Source organism: Rutilus rutilus (assembly GCF_951802725.1).
Source record: "Rutilus rutilus genome assembly, chromosome: 13".
Classification (NCBI taxonomy): Eukaryota; Metazoa; Chordata; class Actinopteri; order Cypriniformes; family Leuciscidae; genus Rutilus; species Rutilus rutilus.
In genome coordinates this window covers 39,109,280-39,131,899 of record NC_140218.1, presented here as the reverse complement: position 1 = coordinate 39,131,899, position 22,620 = coordinate 39,109,280, and the positions used below count along the sequence as shown (strand labels likewise).

The window sequence follows — 22,620 nt, the reverse complement described above, 5'->3', positions numbered from 1 at the left end:
TCATTAACACTACATTAGTACTGATTATAACAACTTAAAACTCATGCTTGTTTATAATTCTAAGAAAATACATGATTATAATTGTTTCAAGTCTTTACATCACAGTTATACTCTTCATGTCTGATTTTCATATACCTGATCACAAACCTTATGAAAAAAGATTAAAAGGAAAAAAGCTTAGGCTATGTTCACACTTAGCGTCTTTTTTCAAACTGCCAGCGTCTGTTCTACATTATAACCCTATGGAGTAAACCGTTTTTTCAAAAAAGTCCTGAGTGCTTTTTTAGACGCCACCGCCGGCGTCTTTTTCTGCAGCTCAGAGCGTCTTTTTTAAGTTGAAAAAAGTTCAACTTTTCTGAAAAGAACGCCCTACGTCAAGCGCCTTTTTTTGACAGCTGACCAATGACAAGCGAGTAGCGAGACCTGTCGTTTCCATAACAACAAAAACAACAAGAAAAAATGGAGCACCATACAGTTTCCTTCCCCGTATAATGTCGTGCACCCACAAACGTCTTTGTGAACCGACATTCTCCTCCTGTCAAAAAGTTCAAAAGCCAACGCAAGAGCCAACTTTCTCTTTCTCGACATTTTTTGCATCACACAGCACTAGGCTACTGTTGCAGCTGTTGTTATAGCAACAAAAGACGCGCTCGGCTGCTATTTGTAACCGAACGCTGCCAGCGGTTTTTTTTTTGCTAAAAAAACGCCGTTGTCAACTTTTTCTTGTCAAAAAAGACGCTAAGTGTGAACATAGCCTTAGGCTGTTTTTGTAAGGATAGGCCATTAATTATCTGGCAAGCAAGTAAAGCTTTATCTGAAGCCGGGCTAAATAAGCAAGCACTGTTGCTGTATTCCTAGCATGGGCTAGACCCTCAGTCACCTCAGTATAAACAAGAAATAGTATAGATTGTATTAGTAGGAAAAACATAAATTCATCACCTCTGGTTGATTCAACAAGCCATACAGAAATACCCCAAAAAATAAAAAGTAGATTAAAATCCCTCATTTCAAACCCTGTCCTTGTACGCCACCTCATAACACGGATGACTGCTGCTTTTAACCCTTTTTACATATCATCGTCCTCAGAAAATAAGAAAAATAAGAAAAGAAAACATACCCCAATTTACCACATTTCACTAGCTTCCGCTACTTTCATCATCTTTACATTTGTGTTCACCATTATCATCATCAGGATATACTGTCATTTTCATCAATTGAACAGACATCCCTGCTCTCACCAGTCTCTGTACTGAGCTGGAAACACATCTAAATTACTGCCTAAAATTGGCAGTACGGTTTGAATCACCCAGTATGCCCACCCTCCCCAGAGAGTCATGAACCAACCAACCCATTTGTCATTCGCATACTTCACATCATTGAATAAATTTTCTACTTTTCCTGAAAACATTTGCACACTGATTCTTGAGAGTCGGGACAAAACATGTCCCACATAGAAAAGTCTAATTTATAGCAAAAATTAAGAAATTCATCATGATTGACATACTTACAAAGTTAAATCTAAAGGAATTCTATATACCTATCTGATTTTTAGAATAACCCTTTTTATCTTTTTGGGGACAATTTGTTTAAATGTATTGTCTGTGGTTAGAAGGTCCATGTTATTGCACTTGTCCTCAGCAAGAGGTCACAATATTAACCATCCCAAAAAACTTTTAAAAAGCTCTACAATTATGAAAACATATATATCAAATAAAAAATAAGGGGTATAAATATAAAAAACAATGCATGGAGTGAACATCAAACAATATTTTCTATAAAAATCTGCCTATTAAAGTTGTGTCCTCAGTTTCTGTCAACTCCGTCAGATTTTTTCATAAAGCTCTTTAAATCAGGAAATAGCATGGTCAGCTATATCCCTGAGGACCCCTTTTCATCTCCCTGCCTGTGGTGAATGCAGCACTACCACACATTCTCTGGTACATTTTACATTTTTTTATATTTTAGACAAACAATGTCAATATTCCTATGGTCACAGCTGCACCATGTCAATACCATCTTTCTGTTAAGATACTTTTTTTTAAACCATAGTGGATTGAATTTAAGCATTTTAGTGAGGTTATTGGGACATCTAGCAACTGAGGATAAACTACCTAGCTGCAGTGTACAATACATGTTTTGGCAGGAAAATACATGCCCTTACGTCAACTCCGTCAGACGTCAACTCCGTCAGGTTCTATGTCTGACGGAGTTGACCTGTAAGCTGACGGAGTTGACAAATCCACCAATAACCTCTTAATGTGCGAATATAATATTATTTGTGAATATAGTGAAGGGTTAAACTGTTATTTCAGTGTTTTATTTACACATAAATGCACATACATAGCATGCATTACATTATTTAACCGTACGCATCTGACTTGTAGAGAACGGGCAGGCAGTGGTCTGCTTATTATTGTGTAACGTGTAACTTTGCCAGCACTTTAATATATTTATATATGTAGAGACAGAGATAGAGAAATGAGAAGCCAGTGTAGGGCTGGGCGATATGGCCCAAAAAAAATATCCCGATAATTTTTTTTAATATCAGTCGATATCGATAATTATCACGATAAATGTCAAATCTTTATTTCTTTAAAGTTTGAGAATTTATTGCTCCAGATTTTTGCTCCTAAGTGAAAGATGTAGAAAACAGAGTGTTAATTGTGGTTTTAAACTACTCTTTATTGTCAGAACATATCATGAAAAACAGGTGAACATTTCACAAATCTGAGGTAAAACATTCAAACATTTTTTGTCAACACCGTCAGTTTTTCCGTCAACACCGTCAGTTTTTCATCAACACCGTCAGTTTTTCATCAACACCGTCAGATCTTCGTATGTTTTTGTAATTTTTTTGGGGGAAAAAAATATTCTTCCTTCAGTTTATGTTGTTTTTGTAATAAAGGACCATCTGATCTACATCCTCTTATGTTTTATTTATTTAAGGAATTTGTTTTTACAATATTGAAATTAAAATCAAAGTTTGAAAATGCAAATATTTAGAAATCTGAGTTTTCAGAAGAGTGTGAAATCACAACTTAAGTTTATATATTGTATTTTTTTTACATATCAGAGTAACTAAACACTATTACAATATACTTCAGAACTTTAGATTCTTGTTTGATTTGAAGAATTAAAATTGTATACTTTTTAGTGTGTCTGACGGAGTTGACACAAATCCAGTTCTGAAGGGAAACATGTTTATTTGTTAAAAATGTGTTTTTATTTAGAACCTGTTCCTTTACATGGTTAAATAGCTAAGACCTTTCTCTGCAGAAACATATAACTCTAATTGATATAGTGTGTATTTTTTTAAAAAGTTTTTTAAAACGTGTTTTGTCCCGACTCTCAAGAATCAGTGTTGCACCAATCAAATCATTAGATCTATATCAATACTAAGCCCTAGTTTGATTTAATCAAATAAAATCATCAAAATCGTCACAAAACAAATTATTCTGCTAAACTTAAACCATTAGTTGGTCCACATCTTGTCTTGCCGGTCGTCTCTTTTGGTCTGACCTGTGGAATCAACAACCTGAAACATATTATCACTTAATAGCACTCAGAGTCCAGAGTCCAGAGTACTACAGTACCAAACATGAATTAACACTCATAAAACATACAATGCTGTCACCATCCAACACACACACACACACACACACACACACACATACCTGACTATGAACCGCTCATATTCTCATATTCATATCTTTTGGTGTTTACTCTAAGCATATTAAAATTTTAAATAAGATTTTAAACTTCACATTTTCCTGTAGCTTATATCTAATTTTACATGGTCTCTTAACACATCAGCAACAACCTCAACACGTAAATGTAGTATTGAGCACTTAAATCACAGAGGTAACGTGAATCTTGTCTGGATGTTACAGGGACAGATGAACACATGTATATATTATCATTTCTGTATTTTCTTTGATATATTGATCACTCCTGCCATTGAAGCTAGATCTGTGTCTGTCAAGAGGAGATGCTTAAATGAGAACACTAGTGTACTATTTATGAAGGCTATATCCTTAAAGGTGCATTGCGCAACTTTTCATGTTAAAAATACCCGTTTTCTAACCCATACATGCTTAAACAATTGCCTGATGGGCTGACTGAGCCCTTCTCTGATCACTGCGATTGCCTCTATAATCCTGTACAGTAAAATAAATAAGAGGGATTCGGGTCGGAATCTGAGACTGGGCGTGACGTCATGCGCGTTCACGGCACGCTCATATGTCTGCACTGCAAAAATTGACTGTCTAAATATAAGAAATAAATGCATGATTTAAGAAGATACAGACTTAAAACAAGTTAAATTATCTGCCAGTGCAGTAAGATAATTACACTTGGTAAGATTTCTTGAAATAAGAAAGAATATCTAGGCTTCAGAAAAGTGTAAAATCTCTTGAAAGAAGTAGTATAATACTTATTTTAAGCAGTGCATTTAGTCAAAAATAACTTAAAACTAGCTTGCAAATTCTTATTTTAAGCGGTACATTTAGTCAAAAATAACTTAAAACTAGCTTGCAAATTCTTATTTTAAGCGGTACATTTAGTCAAAAATAACTTAAAACTAGCTTGCAAATTCTTATTTTAAGCGGTGCATTTAGTCAAAAATAACTTAAAACTAGCTTGCAAATTCTTATTTTAAGCAGTGTATTTAGTCAAAAATAACTTAAAACTAGCTTGCAAAATCTTATTTTAAGCGTTTTCTTCTTTCTTAATTTGTGAGAAAAGGTCTTAAAACCAGAGCCACTAAACAAGAGAATTCTTCTTAATTTAAGAATTGTCAAAATTAGCTTTTCAGTCTTAAAATAAGACAAAGAATTTAAACTTAAAACAAATTACTTAAGAAAACAAAATCAAGACCATGCAGAATTGGTACAGCCAACAATTATTTATTCAATATTTTAAGTTTTTCTTTTAACACCATAGATATCAAAGGAAAAACATTACTTGCTCCTTCTCCAAACAGTGAAACTTCTCTTACAAAAAAAACAAAACAAAAGACAACAACAAAAATACTGTTTTGTTACAATATTTTACTGTATGTTCATTAAACACCGTGGGATAGTTACCCCAACAATGTAAATGTTGGCATCATTTACTCACCTTCAAGTTGTTCCAAACCTGTGTGAGTTTCATTCTTCTGTTAAACACAAAATAAGATGAATAAAGAAAGTTGGCAATCAGAGCTGATGGCACCCATTGACTTCGATTGTATTTACTATGATGATGTACTATTTACATCATCTCTCTGATCCAGGTTTGGAACAAGTTGAGGGTGAGTAAATGATGCCAACATTTTCATTTTTGGGGGAACCGTCAATTGAAAGAGATTACCTGACACAGGAAAAAAGAAGATGGCACAGTACTGTAGTGCATTACATTCATGTTTAAGCATAAGGAACTGTCACTGGAACTGAAATAGAACTCCAGAACAATTTGTTGCAAAGATGGTTGAGAAAAAAAAAAAAAAAAACATCAGTAAGTACTTTGTGTTTGTAAGTACATCAGTAAGTAGATGGTAGATACATCAGTTCGTTTTTATTTATTTTGTTGGTGTCTTATATATTGTATGTAGTTTCATATTGTTATCTACTATTTTTATCTTTTTTTTTTTTTTTTTACATTTTTGTGTGAAGCGCATTGTATTGCTGTTGAGTATGAAATGCGCTGTACAAATAAATTTGCCTTGCCTAGACAAGTACATCACCCCCCCCACCCCCGGAAAATAAAATAAATAAATAATTAAACTTACGTCTCCATTTGTTTCTTACATTCCATTAACACAGAACTATGGTTCACTCCCACCTCAGATGTTACTGGCAGTGTGAAAATGTTATTCTTATCACCTCTACTGCCCAATAAAATCCTTCCACTCTGCCATGGCTTTTTTGAATGATGCTGTGGCGTCTTGCTCATGGAGTGTATCCTGCAATATTTCGGTCTGAATGACAGAAAGGAGGGTTGCCACGCATCTGGGATAGGTAAGATGAAGGGTGTAGTAGTAAGCCATCAAATAAAGAAGAGCTTCACTGAGGTCTTCCTTTGCAAATGTGGTGATGGGAGTGGTTCCGATAGCGAGAAGACAGTTGGAACCATCAAAGATTAAAACAGGGCTGGAGAATGATCTCTTCTGAAGGTAGATGGTGGGGTCTTCTGTTGGCTGAGGAAAAAAGAGAAATAAAAAACCTGACAAATTTCTTTAGGGAAAAAAAAAAAAAAAATAGTTGGATGTGACAAAATGTGAACAAACTCTCACCTGAAGGACATGAAGCAATGCCTCACTGGCATGTCCCATCTTCTTAGGTGGTGCAGTTGGAGAAGGAAAGAGTGTGGGGAGTGCCCTGAATAGCGCTATGGCATATTCCACTACAACAGAACAAATAAACTTTTACTTAACAATTATTTTTCCTAAACATTTTCCGATTTGCATTTTTTGTAAAATTTTGATTCTCAATTTTTTTGATTGTAAAAATTTGATTTTGATTCATGATTCTCCCCCAATTCTGAATAGACAACTAAAGAAAATACATAAATTTAATAGAGGTTCTGACAAAATTATAATTGCTGCAGTCTAATTTTTAAATATTCAATTAATTTTAATTATAAAAATAAATAAAAAATATGTTTGAATGAATGATTCACTCATAAAGACTTTACTTATTTCATTACTGGATGAATCAGCGTTGTTTGAATCTCTTGAATGAATGATTCAATGACAAATACATTTTTAAACAGTCAGTATTTGTCGCCACCTACTGGCACAACGTGTTGGCGATGCAATCTTATGTGAAGTGTAAAAGTTACTTTCATTGGTTTGAACACTGCTGTAGACATCAGTGTTTATATCCAAAATATAAACTTTTAACTTCATACTTTTAATTATTTTAACACAGAAATAATGATACTTTGTTGTTGAAAAGAATGTATGTGAAGCCGTTTCATACATTGTCATGTATAGGTATGAAATGTTCACTTTGATTGTACTTATCAAAGGTTTAATAAACAGTGAACCACTGTCATTTAGGAATAAGATCACATGGGTGTTTTAATCGAGAACACATTCTTTTAACAATTAATCATGAACCTCTAATGGAATTTATAATACTAGGTCTATTCAAAGGGGTCATGCCTTTTTAATATTTTTTATTATTGTTGTCTGGTCAACTTATGACGTCAACTTATGATGTTTGCTTGGTTTTTACCAGTGTTTCCCACACATAGACTAATTTGTGGCGGTGCGCCACAGAATCAACACCGGCCGCCACATATTGCGTTTCGTTATAAAAAAAATATACAAAAAATACGCTATTTAAAACACGCAGCGTATTCATTCAGCTGCATTTCCTTTCCCTGCTCTTCCTCCGTCTCTCTGTTACTCACGCGTCTCTCTCACAACACAAGCGATGTTTTGTCTCGCCAAGACCTTATTTGATCGGTGAGTGATGTAGTAGATGACTGAAAGAACGAGCACAGAGAGAGGCTGTCTTGTTCTCTCTCGCTCACTCGCGCATATTAATCAAAATCAATTGAGAATTGACACGATGGTAAAAGATCTGAAGACCGAAGTTTCACATGAAGCATTCGGGTATTTTTTTCCTGAAAGCGTTCCGTCCATTCAGCTGACATGAAAAACACTTTCAATAAACAAAACAAAACCGATCCAATGATTAAATGTTTTCTGTGTTGACAAATCTTGTGCGATGTCCATAACTGCCGGGATAAATCACACAATGCGTACAAGTCCGCTAATGACACGTCCGATTCGCGAACTAATGACTCCTTTGAACCGATTCAACCAAAACAATCTTGACTGTTTGCGGTAAATGCAGTTGGATTGTCGAGGTCAAAACTCTAAATAAGCTGTGAATCAAATAAACTTACTATAAATAATGTTGTCATTTTTTTACTCTTACACAGAATTTTGGGATTTTGTGAAGGTGTGAATAATTTGATTAATATTTAATATATTAAAGTTCTGTGTTACAGATTATTAACGGAGATTATTATTATTGAAGTAGGTGTTAATCTAATTCTGTGGAGGCGGGGTTTGATACCCTTTGACCTCATAGATCCCCACTTTTAAAAAGCTGTCGTTCGCTGTGCCTGGTGTCAATAAAAGCTTTTATTGGACTAACAAGGAAGTTTTCAGTTCTGAAACTTACAGGATATTCTCATAGTATGATGACCTAAAAGCTCAGGAAAAGCTCAGGAAAATTTGATTTCTCTGTTCATCACCCCTTTAATCAGGGTTACATTGGCAATATACACAATCATATTTACACCCATGTCTGAGCAAGAACACAGCAATACAGTGTACTAGAGACAGTAAAATGACTTGCCTCCATCCAGGGTCATGGGTGGCTTCATCACTTTCTTCCAAACGGCATAAAACTGCACCTTGGCGCAGAAGTCTTCCCATCGTTTCTTTAACCCATCTATGAATTTGCTGTTGCCCTTATCCAAGATCCGACACAGCTCATCCATCACCTATGCAAATATGTGTTAGAACCTGCAACAATGCTTGCTTTGTAAATGAGCCAAAATTATTTAATTGCATACATTACGAAGATCCTTGAAACATGGATAAGCATCCAGGATCTTTGTGTGCCTTTCTTCTTCTTTTAGGGTATCACTGTCAATGAAGGCTCGTCTTGCTTGAAACTCAAGGTCAAGGATTTGGGAGACAGCATCTTGGTTGGGTTTTGGCTTTTTATACATCTCCTGCAGAGTTTTATAATGCCTGGCCTGTGCTGTCAGGCTATCCCTGTCTGCTTAAATGGAGAATGGGTAAAATGGGTATTGGACACACAATTCTAAATAATTATATGGGTTTTAGATTAACATAAAAAATGTCTCATGAAATAGTCCGTTTTGGCTGAATAATGACTTTAAAAACAATTTGACAGTTAAAAGTGCAAAATATATTAAAATATGAAACAATCTTAACCCTCAACGCACACACAGTAAAAAAAAAAAAAAAAAAAAAAAAAAATCACATTATATCAAGACTAGGGATGCAAATTATCGATTAATTAATTAATCATCAGTTGATTGACCTTTTCAATCGATTAACGATTAACTGATAAGCGGATATTTTCCTGAGAATGTAAATTTCTCACGGTATCAATAGTGTCTTTAACATAAAAAGCAAAATATTGCTTATATACTGAATAAAAATGCATGTTATATTGCTCAACTGATGTTTTATTGTAACAGTTGGGATTACTGAAACAAATATACTGCACAAAACGCTATGTTCCTCACCAAATGAATGAGAATGTTTTTTTAATCTAAATAAAGGGCTAGTAGGATTGTAAAATGTTTCAATGTGATTGATCATTTAATTAAATTAATTATTTAATAATCAAATATAACGACTAATGAAAAGTGTCACCAACGCCTCAGATGTGTGCTTGGAATATGTGAGTGTTGTGGACGTGCTATTCCTGGAACAACGCGCTGAAAATGGCAACTAAACCCAATGAATTCACAACGATTTAATAAAACAGTGTTCTCATGTAATGTAACATGTAATGTAATGTAATGTAGTATGTCCTAATCATAGTTATTATTAACCGTGCATTGCTGTTTGAGCTGCACGCTGAATGAATACCATTAAACTGAAGCACTTTGCTAGCGCGTTATTTAACTCAAAGAAACGTATATGAGATTAATCAGATATATACAAAATAAACATAATATTACAAATGATATCTGCACAAAATGAACTTGAACTAAGTTACGTGCCATTCAGAATGACTCATGCTGTGGACGCGCTATTTCCATAGCAACGCGACTATGGCAACTAAACCCAAATAATTCAAAATATTTTATTACAATATTGTTCTCTTTATAATGTTATGTAATATGACAGTCCAATAGTCATTATTAGTCGTGTATTGCCGTTTGAGCTGCGCGCGCTGAAACTGAAGAGGATCACCGTAAGCTTTACTACATTAATTCTTAACCAAATGCATCCTATATGAGAAAAATCAGATATAGATAGGCCTACACAAAATAAACACAACATTACAACTTACATTTGCACAAAACAAAAGGATGGGAATGCACACACAAACTTATAGTCATGATGATGGTGTAAAATGGTCCTAAACATAACTCCGGCGTGCTCGCTTTACATGTTTAGTACACACGCGCATGAACCTGCTTAATCCATGATCAATAAGTTTAATCGATTAAATGTATTATCGACAATTAATCGATCACATCCCTAATCAAGACCCAGTCAGAAAAGTAAAATATAAATATCTGTAATATAAAATATCATAAACAATCATTATATTGCCCAGCCTTGTTGCAATCAACTTACATGCAGTGTGGCTGTCATCAGAACTGCTCCCCGATGTTTCATGCAAGATAACGGTCGATCCACCACTTGAGACCGCATCATTATCTTCTCCATTGTCACTTGATGAGAAGTCAATCCTTTTCTTTGATTGGCCCCTCTCTGGTGTTGGTCCCTGTCTCTTCTGTGGGGATTTTACATTCTGCAGCCTCTTATGAAGATTTTTGTAAATACTCAGCTGTGGTAAATAAAATGTCACATTGAGCGAAACAAAGATGAGCGAAACAAATAAAAATGAAAACTTTGAACTTTGTCACAGATAAACAAGGTCAGACAAAAATAAATAAACAGACGCTAAACCGTAAGTCCAATAAAAAAAATCTAGAACAAATTTACATCACTTACATGTTTCATAGTTTTGTCTTTATCTTGTAGCATGGGATAATACTCCACGATTCTTTTGGCCATTGCTGTGACTTCATACTTGCGAGGGTAGCGGACATCCTCTCCTAGCTGACTTGCTCTCAAAATGGAAATCATGCTGGTGACGGTGTTCCTCACCAGCCTGCATCTCAGCTCTTTGGACATGACACATTCCTGCTCTCTGCCAGTGCGCGCCATTTCAAAGTAATGCTTACGACCTTGCTCCAACTCACTGTCTGTATAAACCACATATTCTGGAGGACTGGGAAGCTGTAGGGTCTTCTTTGGGCTTTTCTTCTGCAATGGAGTGGATTCCTGAGGGCTGTATGGAGGGGTTGCTCTAAGTGCAGACACAGTTCTTGTTTCACTATGGCCAGCTTGGTCTGGTAAGGTGGGATTCTCATCCTAAAAATGCAGATGAAAAAAAAATTTGCCAGACAAACAACAGAGCCATTTAGAAACAACGTGTCTTGTGCTAGATATTATTTGACAAAGTAGGTAACCGCAGAGCCCGTCTACGGAGAGCCTTGGCACTTCCTGTTAGCCCCCATTGTATAGATCTTGGTTGCAGTTCCACTAGAATTCCACTGGAGGTGATCGCGGGCGAGTGCAGACTGAATGGGAGTCAATGGGGCTAGACGGCTTAAAGGAGAACTCCAGTCAATTTTAACATTGAGCTCATTTTTTTGTACATTTGGAGTGCTGTCAATACAGAGAACAACGACAAAAATCTGTGTTGCCTACACCGTGTTATCCTCTTTTTAAAATTTGCACCCTGTTGACTTCAATGGGGCAAGTTTTAAACCTGCTTTTAGCCTCTTAACATCCTTGATGTGTCATTACAAGTGCACAGATCATGTGAGTGATTCCTTCGGAGTGAACGCGGGTGAATCTGACTGCAGTAAATGTGAAAGATATGTTTAAAAAATGATGTTATTTAACCCTTGTGCATCAATTTAAAAAAGTTACTCATAGGTCCAAAGAGGACAAAAATGTCCATGTCAAAAAACTGTCATAAAAAGTTGAAGCTTGGGAGCACAGACTTAACTTTGGTATCATTTTAAAGAATACCCTTGGCAGATTACTGCTGAAGTAAAAAAAATTTTATAAGTAAATAAAAAAAAAAAGTTATATAGGTTCAAGTTTATGAAAATTATTTCTGAATATTTTTTTATATCAAATATATATTTTATGAAACAAGTTGAACTCTAAAACGGCTAGAAAATCAAAGCCATACATCTAAATAAGTTTCCCCAAACTTTCCCCATTGGATCCCAGCAAAACTCCACTGGTGAACAGTGATTGGCTTTGTCATTTGCAGTTGAGTTTTTCTCTCTCAATACTACAAACACACACATGCACTTTTTTTTTTATAACACACATACCAACCACACTCTGACATCCATACCAACACACGCATACAATTATCATTGCATAATTTATCCAACTGGCTCTATAATAGCTCAAAATTAATGCAGTTAACATCAACAAAAAAAAAAAAAAAAAACTTACTCATAGGTCCAAAAGGGACAAAAATGTCCATGTCAAAAAACTCTCATAAAAATGTTATGCTTGGGAGCAAATACTTAAGTTTTAAAGAAGACCCTTGGCAGATTGTTATTGAAGTGAAAAAATTGAAAAAAGTGCAACCAAAAAAATGTTATAGAAGTTTAAGTTTATGAAAAATATTTATAAACATTATAATCAATGTTTTATATAAAATATAAATAAGTATTTTGTGTAACTAGTGCAACATTTTTTTTTTCAAATGAAATAGGGGTGAAATAGTAAAATTACAATAAAAAATAGACACCTGTGCCAAAATTAATGCAGTTAACATTAAAAAAAAGAAAAAACTTACACATAGGTCCAAAAGGGACAAAAATGGCCAAGTCAAAAAACTCTCATAAAAATGTTATGCTTGGGAGCAAATACTTAAGTTTGGTCTCATTTTAAAGAAGACCCTTGGCAGAAGTGAAAAAATTGGAAAAAAGTGCAACCAAAAAAATGTTATAGAAGTTTAAGTTTATGAAAAAATATTTATGAACATTATAATCCATATTTTATATAAAATGTGTATTTTATGAAACATTTGGAACTCTAAAACTGATATAAATTCAAAGCCATAAATCTAAACAGGTTGTGTTCCGAATTTGAGGATGATATCTCAAAAAATGAGCTTTCAGTAAGATTTTGTTTGGGCGCAGTACCAGACTTTCCCCATTGGATCTCAGCAAAACTCCACTGGTGAACAGTGATTGGATTTTTGATTTGCAGTTGAGTTTTTCTCTCTGAAATATTACAAGCACACAAACACACTTTTTATTTTATTACACACATACAAACCACACTTAGACATCCATACCAACACACCCACACAATTATCGTTGCATAATTTATCCAGTTGGCTCTATAATATGCCGAAGCAGAAAACAGGAATAAAGCGAGTATTTGCTTTATAGGCCTAACCTGAAAAAATGGCACCATCTGATAAAAAAATTGTAAAAATTGTCAATTTTGAAGCCTTGCCAACAGAATGAAAGCCTATTAAAAAAGATTGCATCATTTTATAGTTAAACGTCACAGGGATTAAAAAATGCAGTTTTAATGGGTTTCAATGGGGACATTTTTGTCCAAAAGGCGCTAAGAGGAAGTATTTTGTGTAAATAGTGCAAAATAGATTTTTTAAAGTAAATGCTGATGAAATAGTAAAATTCCAATAAAAATACACACCTGTGACAAATTTTATGCAGTTAGCATTAACACAGGCAAAGTGATCAAAAAAACAAAACTGAAAAGGACAAAAATGTCCTCAAGGATGCACAAGGGTTAAGCCAGTGCTCATACCTGTTTACATCCTGTTTTCGGGTTGAAGTCCAAAGTAGTCGATTGCCGAGTTCACGCGCGTGATCATATGTACTAAACCTATGCGCGTGAACTCGGCAATCGACTACTTTGGACTTCAACCCGAAAACAGGATGTAAACAGGTATGAGCGCTGGCTTAAATAACATCATTTTTTAAACATATCTTTCACATCTACTGCAGTCAGATTCACTCGCGTTCACTCTGAAGGAATCACTCACATGACCTGTGCACTTGTAATGACACATCAAGGATGTTAAGAGGCTAAAAGCAGGTTTAAAATATGCCCCATTGAAGTCAATAGGGTGCAAATTTTAAAAAGAGGATAACACGGTGTAGGCAACACCGATTTTTGTCGTTGTTCTCTGTATTGACAGCACTCCAAATGTACAAAAAAATTAGCTCAATGTTAAAATTGACCGGAGTTCTCCTTTAATGTGTCTTTCACCTGATTGCCGTTGAGAAATCTCAGATTTTATTGTAGGTTTTGCCAGTTCAACATGGGTTATAGGTCGAAAGTTGAATGAACGAGTACTTATGTCCTTTCGATTTCTTACAGGTTGAGTTGTTGTTGCCCATAACTGCTAATGAACGCTGATTGGTCAGTGAAGGACTGATTACGACCAGAGATACCGCTTGATGGCATCGTGGCATCCGAAGCGGGACCAGAAACAAACAAAACAAAAACTCTTCTAGCACGTGTGTTTACCTGTGTCAGCTGTGTTGTTGATGCCACGAGTGAAAAGAAAGTGCAGAGCGCGAACGCACCAGAGTGAGTGAAGGATTGCCGTTAAGCAGTATCTCTGGTCGTACATGTGTATGACGTCATTGACACTTTAAAAGACGTTTTAAAGCAAATAAGGCCCCATTTACACTGCATGGTTCAAGTGACCCAAATCCGATTTTTTCCTCTCATGTGGCACAGATCGGATATGACCGGTGAACGTGTAAGCAGGAAAAAAACGCATGGATTCCGATTTTCTCAGATCGGATTCAGGCCTCATTCATATGTGGTAATAAATCGGATATGAATCGGACACGTGCATTTGCGTGTGCCATGTAAGCAGACAAATCGGATATTCCCCAGTAAATGCGAGTCACGTCATTAAAAAAGGGACGTCAACTCAGGTGGACACCACCAACTTTTACATGACTTATTATAGGCGCGATGGAGGTCGAAGGCTCAACACAGTGGAGTATTTTTTTCTACACCTTATGAGAGAAATGTTTTGCTGACCTTAGAAAATAGTGCGGAAAGCAAAACACTGCATAATTAGAGATGCGCAGATGAGCTCCAACGTCACCCGAACCCGCAGCCAAAAACAAATCATCCACCCGCACCAATAATTTTCTCTGATTTAAGTATCCGCACCCGATGCCGATGGTCAAAGTTATTATTCGTATGTGTTGTTACGCGTGAGGATAAATGGATGGTCATCATCTTCAACAGCGGACTCGAGGTGACGGTTGATGCGTGCATATAATACAATGATGAATGAGCGCTGCTTTTAAATGAACATTTCTTTAAAACAAAATTTATTTGACAGAATTTAATTTTCCTTATGGCATAAGCAGGCTTTACTCCCTTGAAACTTAAACTGGAATGGAACATGCTCATATTTTAGAGAATAAATATTTTCGTTAATAATGATGTCTATCCACCCGCGAGTCACGACCCACCCAAAATTAATCAGAATGTTATTTTTTTTTAGCCTACTATCTGCGCATCACTATAATAATTTTGTCTGTTTCTGCATCCATTGCATATCGAGCTGTTTTACTTCATTTTCCGGGCCATAATGTCTACATTCGGTTGTTTTGGCAGTGTATAGTGTAAATACAAATATCGGATATGGGTCTCTTTTAAAAAAATGATGTAAGCGGGTCGTCAAAAAAACCGGATATAGTCAGCAAATCGGAATCGGGCATCAAGACCTGCAGCGTAAACGCAGCCTAAGTGACTCTAAAAAATCTAACACCCAGCCATGTGTAATTTCTTTGCATCTCCTTTCGAATACAACATTCAAATTACTAGACAAAAAATTATATTCTGAGAAAAGTGGATTTTGAGGGGTATAGCGCCATAGACCTCCATTCATTCTGCACTCATCCGCGAGCGCCCCCGCATGGACAGAGATGTGTTACTGCAGCCAGTCCATAAACCGGAAGTAAGCAGAGAGTGCCAATTCTCTTCCTATTAGACTTTCTCTGGTAACAGTTACCTCTGGGCTAATAAGAGCCCACACTCGTTTCCTCCTGAGAAAGTTTTCTGGCCCAGGAAAAAGGTCTCTCAAATCATCACGACTGAGGGTTTGGAGCAGGGCCTCATCAATGTTGGCAGCTATAAAGACAACCCAATAGTTAATAAACCTTTAACTATATATTTTTTTTTTACCCATTGCATCTTATAAATTTACCAGCATTTAACTTGATAGGTCAATATTTGTGTCTTGTCACTTTATCTCTTGTCCATGTAAAACTGTAAAAACAATTTTTGAGATCACTGTCAGCATGTACAATAAGCTGACAATTTAAATGAAATTAATATAAATGGTCAGCTTATTGATCATGCGGACAGTGATCTCAAAATGTTTTTTTTTTTTTACTTTATATTAATTTAATATGTAGCTTTATAACACTTAAACATGACCTACCCTTTAAAGTCGATACTGAAACATCATCCAGTTCATCCATTATTGTACCTTTCTTGTAGTTCCTTTACCTGGCAGGCATGGAAAATATCACATAATAAGGTTTGTTATTGTTAATAAAGGTTAATATAAAGGTATAGCCATGGTTTATAGTGAATAAATGTATGTAGGTTATTTCTTTGTTAAAAAATAATTTATTCCTGTGATGCAAAGCTGAATTTTCAGCATCATTACTCCAGTCTTCAGTGTCACATGTGACATCCAGTCTATCACATGATCCTTTAGAAATCATTCTAATATTCTGATTTATTATGAGTGTTGGAAACAGTCCTGCTGCCTAATATATTTGATGAATCAAAGGTTAAAAAAAACTGCATTTATTCAAAATAAAAAATATTTTCTAATAATTTAAATCTCCTTTACTATCAATTTTTATCAATTCAACACATCCTTGCTGAATAAAAGTATTGATTTCAAAAAAAGGAAGAAAAAAAATGACTGACCAGCTGTGTATATTGTTGTTACAAAAGATTTATATATTTTTTTAAATGCTTCTTTATTTTTATTGTTTTACTTTTTATTCATCAAAGTATCCTCAAAAAGTATCACAGGTTATGAAAAAATATTAAGCAGCAGAACTGTTTCCAACTTTGATAGAATGATTTCTAAAGGATCACGTGATAGACTGGAGTAATGATCCTGAAAATTCAGCTTTGATCACATAAATAAATGATAATTTAAGTATAATAAATTGAAAACCAATTATTTTAAATTGTAATAATATATCACAATATTACATTTTTTCTGTATTTTTGATCAAATAAATGCAGGCTTGATGAGCAGAAGAAACTTCTTTCAAAAACATTAAAAATAGTAATGTTTCCAAACTTTTGACCTGTACTGTATATATATATATATATGGGTGGGAGACATGACATGCAATTCTACCCGTCCATGATGTCATAACCTAATAAAAATGGGTATTTAAAAAAAATATATATCTTCATGTTGTTCCTCAGACAAGATATTATTACAGCATACCATAGCTGTAGTTGGTGTATAAAGACCTCTACTTCAAATTTTTATCTAAACATCAAAATTGTCATGTGGTGTGACTGTCCGGGATATGTGTGACCTTACTAATATGACAATATATATCAGCAAAGTATAAATAATTGATAGATTAACAGTTTAAGTAACAGAATTAGGCCATTTCAACAGACACAGAAAGTGTTGATGTCTGTGTATGATTTTAAAGCAAGTTCTGGCCAAATACATTTTGTCCGTAAAATGGGCTTCATATGGTGAGACACTGCAATCTATATTTTGAACGGGTAATAATTTGGACATCATTATGATGAAGAGGTCCACACTCAACCAGGAAGTTGCAGTGTCATCTCTGGAGTGGTTTGCAAGGTCAAGAGTTGAGTTCTGGCTTTTTTATTTTTAATTAAAAAGCTCTGTATCTGATATGCTCACTAGTGGTCAATGTTTTGTGTCTTATGGTGTTACATTATTTACATAAAAATGAAACTATTTTATACGAATTTTACTTATTAATTCTTAAAAATCATTCCTGCCATGTGGCAATTTACATGCTAAGTATAAGCTAGCTGTTTTTAGTTAACCAAGAGATTAGCTTAACTGAACAAAACGTCATATGGTGTGACACTGTATAATATGGTTTGACTGTTTTTCTAAGTCACACCATATGATATATTTGTCACACAATATTACATACACCTTTTTTAATGATAAATAAATAACTATTCAAAACAAATTCAATGATAATAGTGAATGTTTAATAGTGAACATTAAATTACCTATACAATGAATGTATTTCTTTTCAATTTTATACTTAATTTAATGTTCTTGAAGTGAGATGGTGTTTGATTTACTCATATTTATGAGTTTCTTATAATTTTAAAAGTTTTTAAACAAATGTTAGTATGTTTTTTGATTAATGTTACCTGAATTGAATTAATTGAATGTTGAATGCAAATAAAATACAGTTTTTTGCATTGACAAATTGTGGAGTGGTGCAGTTCATCATATAGCGTGACACTATATCATTTGGTGTGACATTCAGAATTGTGCCAGTAAAAATACTTTCTTAATTATAAATCATAAAAAAAGTCAACAGAACACAAGAGAAATAGTATCAGCAAGAGTCACAAGCATTTTCATAGATTTATAACTGGGTTTAACATAATTAATCTAAAATATCTGAAAAGGCTGAGGAGAGATGACTTACTTTGCATGATGATTTAGAAAAACAATACAAAATCTAATGAATCTGCACAAAAAATGTTTTAAATCTTAAGATAGTAATGAAAACAATTTATGTTGAAGTTAGTTACTTAGGGAGAGTATATCCCAATATTCATTTTATGTAGAATAACTTTTATGTCACACCATATGACAATTTTAGGCACGAATGCAACAAATTGGTGAATAAATCCAATTGCAAATACAAAATCTAAAAGACCACATATATTGTGGGAAAAGCAAGAGTCAGTACAACACAACTCAATATTTTTTATGCTTAATATTTGAAGTAAAAAATAAAAACTTTTTTCAGGCTTATATGTCTCCCACCCATATATATATATATATATATATATATATATATATATATATATATATATATATATAAAACTCGCATCATTATCTCTTACGCTGTAATGCCTCAAGCTGTCATACTGCACTAAAATTCACGACATGCAATGGAGAAAAATGTAAAACTGCTTACCTTTGTTCTCCCACTTCTTTTCCAAATGTCAGATGATGTTTCCGTAGCACTAAATTTTGTGTGGCATCACAAACAAGAGATAAAACACTAAAGTAAGTGAGCATCTGGATGTCAGACTATTTAAAATTCCGCCATTAGAAAAACTCGTAACTTGCGCATGAGACAAATAGGATATGCTAAACTAGCTGGCTAACGAGACCAAATTATTGCTGGGATCAGGCTGCAGCTTTAACAATCACAGTAACATAATAATTGCAAGAAAATTATGTTTTTTCTATAGTTTAAAATACTTTGTAATGAAAAATATATACCTCACCTCAGCAGAAAACAAAACAATGTGGCTGACTGACGTTTGCCGTCTCTTCCGAGCTAATTGACAGAAGATACCACATGAGTATTGAGGGGAAGTATGAAGTATGCGTACTTGTTAATTTTTTAAATACTAACTAGCTAGAAACTGAAAATACTACTATATACATACATTATTTGTGTATGTTTGAAATATAAAGTATAAGTGTTAATTGTTAAACCTGTTTTATATCATTTTAATTGCATTACTTTATAAGTCTCCCCCTCCAATTCCTGATATGGTAATTACCGAACAAAAGCGCGCCAGAATCAAGTTCCGGTTTTCTGATGCTGATGAAGGTGTGACTGTTTCTGATCGTTGGACTGTTTCTTTGCTCTGCTTATCGTTTACAAGTATAATTATATATTAACAAGACTTGATTTTTTTCCTGCATTAGCGGCGGATATTCGCCATCAGCATTCGTCTGCACGCACTTTTTCAACACCATGGCCTGTTGGAGGTGTGTGATTTGCTTCGTTTTTGTTGCCTTAACGTTGAAGTCTCTGTTAAGCCATATTAACACAGCACATAGTCGCAACGCAGATTTCCGTGTTATATGCGGAATTGACGGGTGTACCGAAGAATACAGAGTATTCAATTCCTTCTACTACCATATCAGACGCACACATGCTTTGTATCTTAAGACTGGGCGCCCAAACCCTGGATGGATGACATCTAACGTTACATCTGAGCCATCGAGAGTTGGAGGTGAACATTTTGATATACCAGTTTTTTTGGACTGTACTACTCAAACAAGTGTGATGCAAAGGACCAGCAGTGAAGTCAACAACACACCTGCCACCACAAATGAAATCTCACAACAGGAACTTAATGAGGATCTCCCTATTCAGCGTCCTGATCATCAGGTAAGATGTGATGTCGAATCTTCCAGTGGCGTAGTCTATAGTTATGTTACCCACTAGGAAAGGCCAAGGATTTCAGTATACACTTAAAAAAGCGTGAGGATACGTAACAACTTCGTTTTGTGATAGGACTTTCACACTTTCATTCATAAATTCACCCGTCTGTGTTTGCGAAGTGACGCGGATCGAATCGCGGAATCCAGTCACAAATGGAGCTTGCTTTAAAGCAGAATGTCACTCACGGCTGTACAATGAATAAAATCTCGATATGGATTAGTGTCTGTGAATTAAAGCTCAAAGAGATTGCAATTGTTATATGCGTCTCTGGGAATGAACGCTGTAATGTTACTACACACACACACACATACTGAAGCACGCGTGATGTTCGTGGTGTTTTCAGCGTTTCACTGTGTGAGGACCTTACAGTCTATGGTGAGGACATGTAGAGCAGGCTATACATGTGAACTTCATCGCAGTGAGTCTCTTCACGAGTATTTCGCCATTTCATTTAATAAAACTATCGTCATTCATTCGTATCATACACACAGTAAGCTAATGTCTTTACGACAACCTGTCAAAATAAAAGTTCGGTCATTAGAAATTATGAAAGAAATTGCACAGTAAAATGCTCTTATTAATAATAATAATAATAATAATGGACGTCTATTAACGTTATTTTAAAAAGGAATATCACACAAGTTTTCATACATGTTTTAATTTAAACAGTAAATTTCTAAAAGTAAATTTTGTTTTTGTGCCTATAATGTTTTTATTTTATTTTTTATAAAATGCTTCAGGGACCATATTCATATAACATCTAAGGCTAAAGGTAGCTCTTAACTGGCTGAGTTAGATGGTGATTAACACTAAACAGTAGAAAATCAGTCCAGTTTGCCCAGCTGTAAATGTCATTGGCTTGGATCACTGTATATACTCACTACAAAAAGCTAGACTACACCACTGATGCCTTCCATGATAATGTAAGATGGCTATAGAACACTTTGTAAACTAGTCTTACTGTGTGTTTATGTCCACAGGAAGGAACTACATTAAGTGAAAATCTAACGAGACGTGCAGCTGCATTTACCGTTAATGTCCGGGAAAAATGCCACCTGTCACAGGTATTCTACTGCATGTCATTAATATTATGTAATATTATGTAAAATGTATAACATTTTTAATTGTATTTTAAAGGGATAGGCCATCCACAAATGAAGAAATATCTGTCATTTATTTTCTAGACCTATAGACCCTTTTACAGCCCACGTGATCAAATAGTTGCGCGTGCATTTTGGCAACGGAAGTGGTGTTTTTCCCCACTGGCTCTAACGCGTTGGCACCTCCGAAAGTTTATCAAAATGGTTTCCCAGCATCAAAATGTCTGGTTGTTGCGTTTACGGTTGCACTAATCGATATTCCACCAAGGGGCTTAAGTTTTATAGGATTCCGACAGGATCACGGCCATTTCAGAATAGTGGCTGCAGGCGATTAAACGTGTTGATTGGAGTGAGGACATAATAAAAAATGTTCGCGTCTGTTGTTTAATCCGCTCGCGTAGCTTGACATGCTGCTGATTCTCGCCATACTTCCGTTGCCAATATGCGCGCGCATACGTCGTCATTGTGTACAGTAGTGTTGTCACGGTACCAAAATTTCAGTATTCGGTACCGATACCAGTGAAAATCCACGGTTCTCTGTACCAATTTCGGTACCAAAGCTTAATTTAGATTAAATTTACATAATTATATTAAAGTGTATATCACAGTTACAAAGATGGAAACTGTAGTATTAAAAACACTTTACAATAAGATTCCAGTTGTTAGATAACATTAGATAAAATGACCTAACAAAAAAACAATAGTTATATACTGTCGCAATTATTCTCCTTTAGGGGTTAATTTTAAAATACATTTTTAAAATCAAAAGTTAACATTATTTCTGTTAACATTATTTAATGCACAATGAATGAAGTGAACAAACATGACCAATCAAGTGTTTGTATTAAATAACATTCACAAACATTAATTAATGTTGTAAAAATATATTGTTCACTCAATGTGTTATGTTAGATAATGCATTAAGTAATGTTAATGAATGGTATCTTATTGTAGCATTACCAAACTATACAGGAGATACAATATGTTTTATTTGACTTGACTATACTTTTATTTAATCCAAAACTGCATTCATATTTAACTTTTAAAGGGCTTTTTAAACCTGCTAAGAGTTCCTCGTCGTCATGGAGAGCGCAGATCGCACAAGCGTTTGTACTCCCGTGGCGTCTGTCGTTGCTATGCATCCATGAACACAGGCGCACATGGAAAAACGAGCGCGCCGCTTCTATTATGAGCGCGCTTGCCGCGCGCCATTTGAAATAACGTATCTGCACGCGCAAAA

General features: G+C 34.9%; 1 protein-coding gene across 5 annotated transcripts; it reads right to left on the bottom strand.

The window, feature by feature from the left end:
- Window positions 1–4,888: 4,888 nt before the first annotated feature.
- On the bottom strand, window positions 4,889–21,587 carry LOC311302977 (uncharacterized protein). 5 transcript variants are annotated; one of them, XM_084429174.1, is made up of 10 exons: window positions 19,328–21,587; window positions 19,012–19,060; window positions 16,263–16,330; window positions 15,831–15,949; window positions 10,727–11,149; window positions 10,346–10,559; window positions 8,575–8,786; window positions 8,355–8,502; window positions 6,272–6,381; window positions 4,889–6,175 (listed from the first exon to the last, which is right to left on the bottom strand). In XM_084429174.1, the coding sequence occupies exons 3-10, from the start codon at window positions 16,300–16,302 to the stop codon at window positions 5,864–5,866; spliced, it is 1,578 nt and encodes a 525-aa protein (XP_084285300.1). In that variant the 5' UTR covers window positions 16,303–16,330; window positions 19,012–19,060; window positions 19,328–21,587; the 3' UTR covers window positions 4,889–5,863. The 5 variants fall into 5 exon arrangements, with proteins under 5 accessions (XP_084285300.1, XP_084285298.1, XP_084285301.1 ...); XM_084429172.1 differs by having other exon boundaries at window positions 19,012–21,587; XM_084429175.1 differs by having other exon boundaries at window positions 8,575–8,783; window positions 19,012–21,587.
- Window positions 21,588–22,620: the final 1,033 nt, after the last annotated feature.

What these genes read in the sequence shown, in the direction of transcription:
- LOC311302977 (XM_084429172.1), bottom strand. Translation starts at nt 16,302, where the DNA reads ATGGATGAACTGGATGATGTTTCAGTATCGACTTTAAAGG. An exon ending in TTCAGTATCGACTTTAAAGG is followed by an intron (nt 15,950 to 16,262) that starts GTAGGTCATGTT and finishes TTGTCTTTATAG; the next exon opens with CTGCCAACATTGATGAGGCC. An exon ending in AAGACAAAACTATGAAACAT is followed by an intron (nt 10,560 to 10,726) that starts GTAAGTGATGTA and finishes TATTTACCACAG; the next exon opens with CTGAGTATTTACAAAAATCT.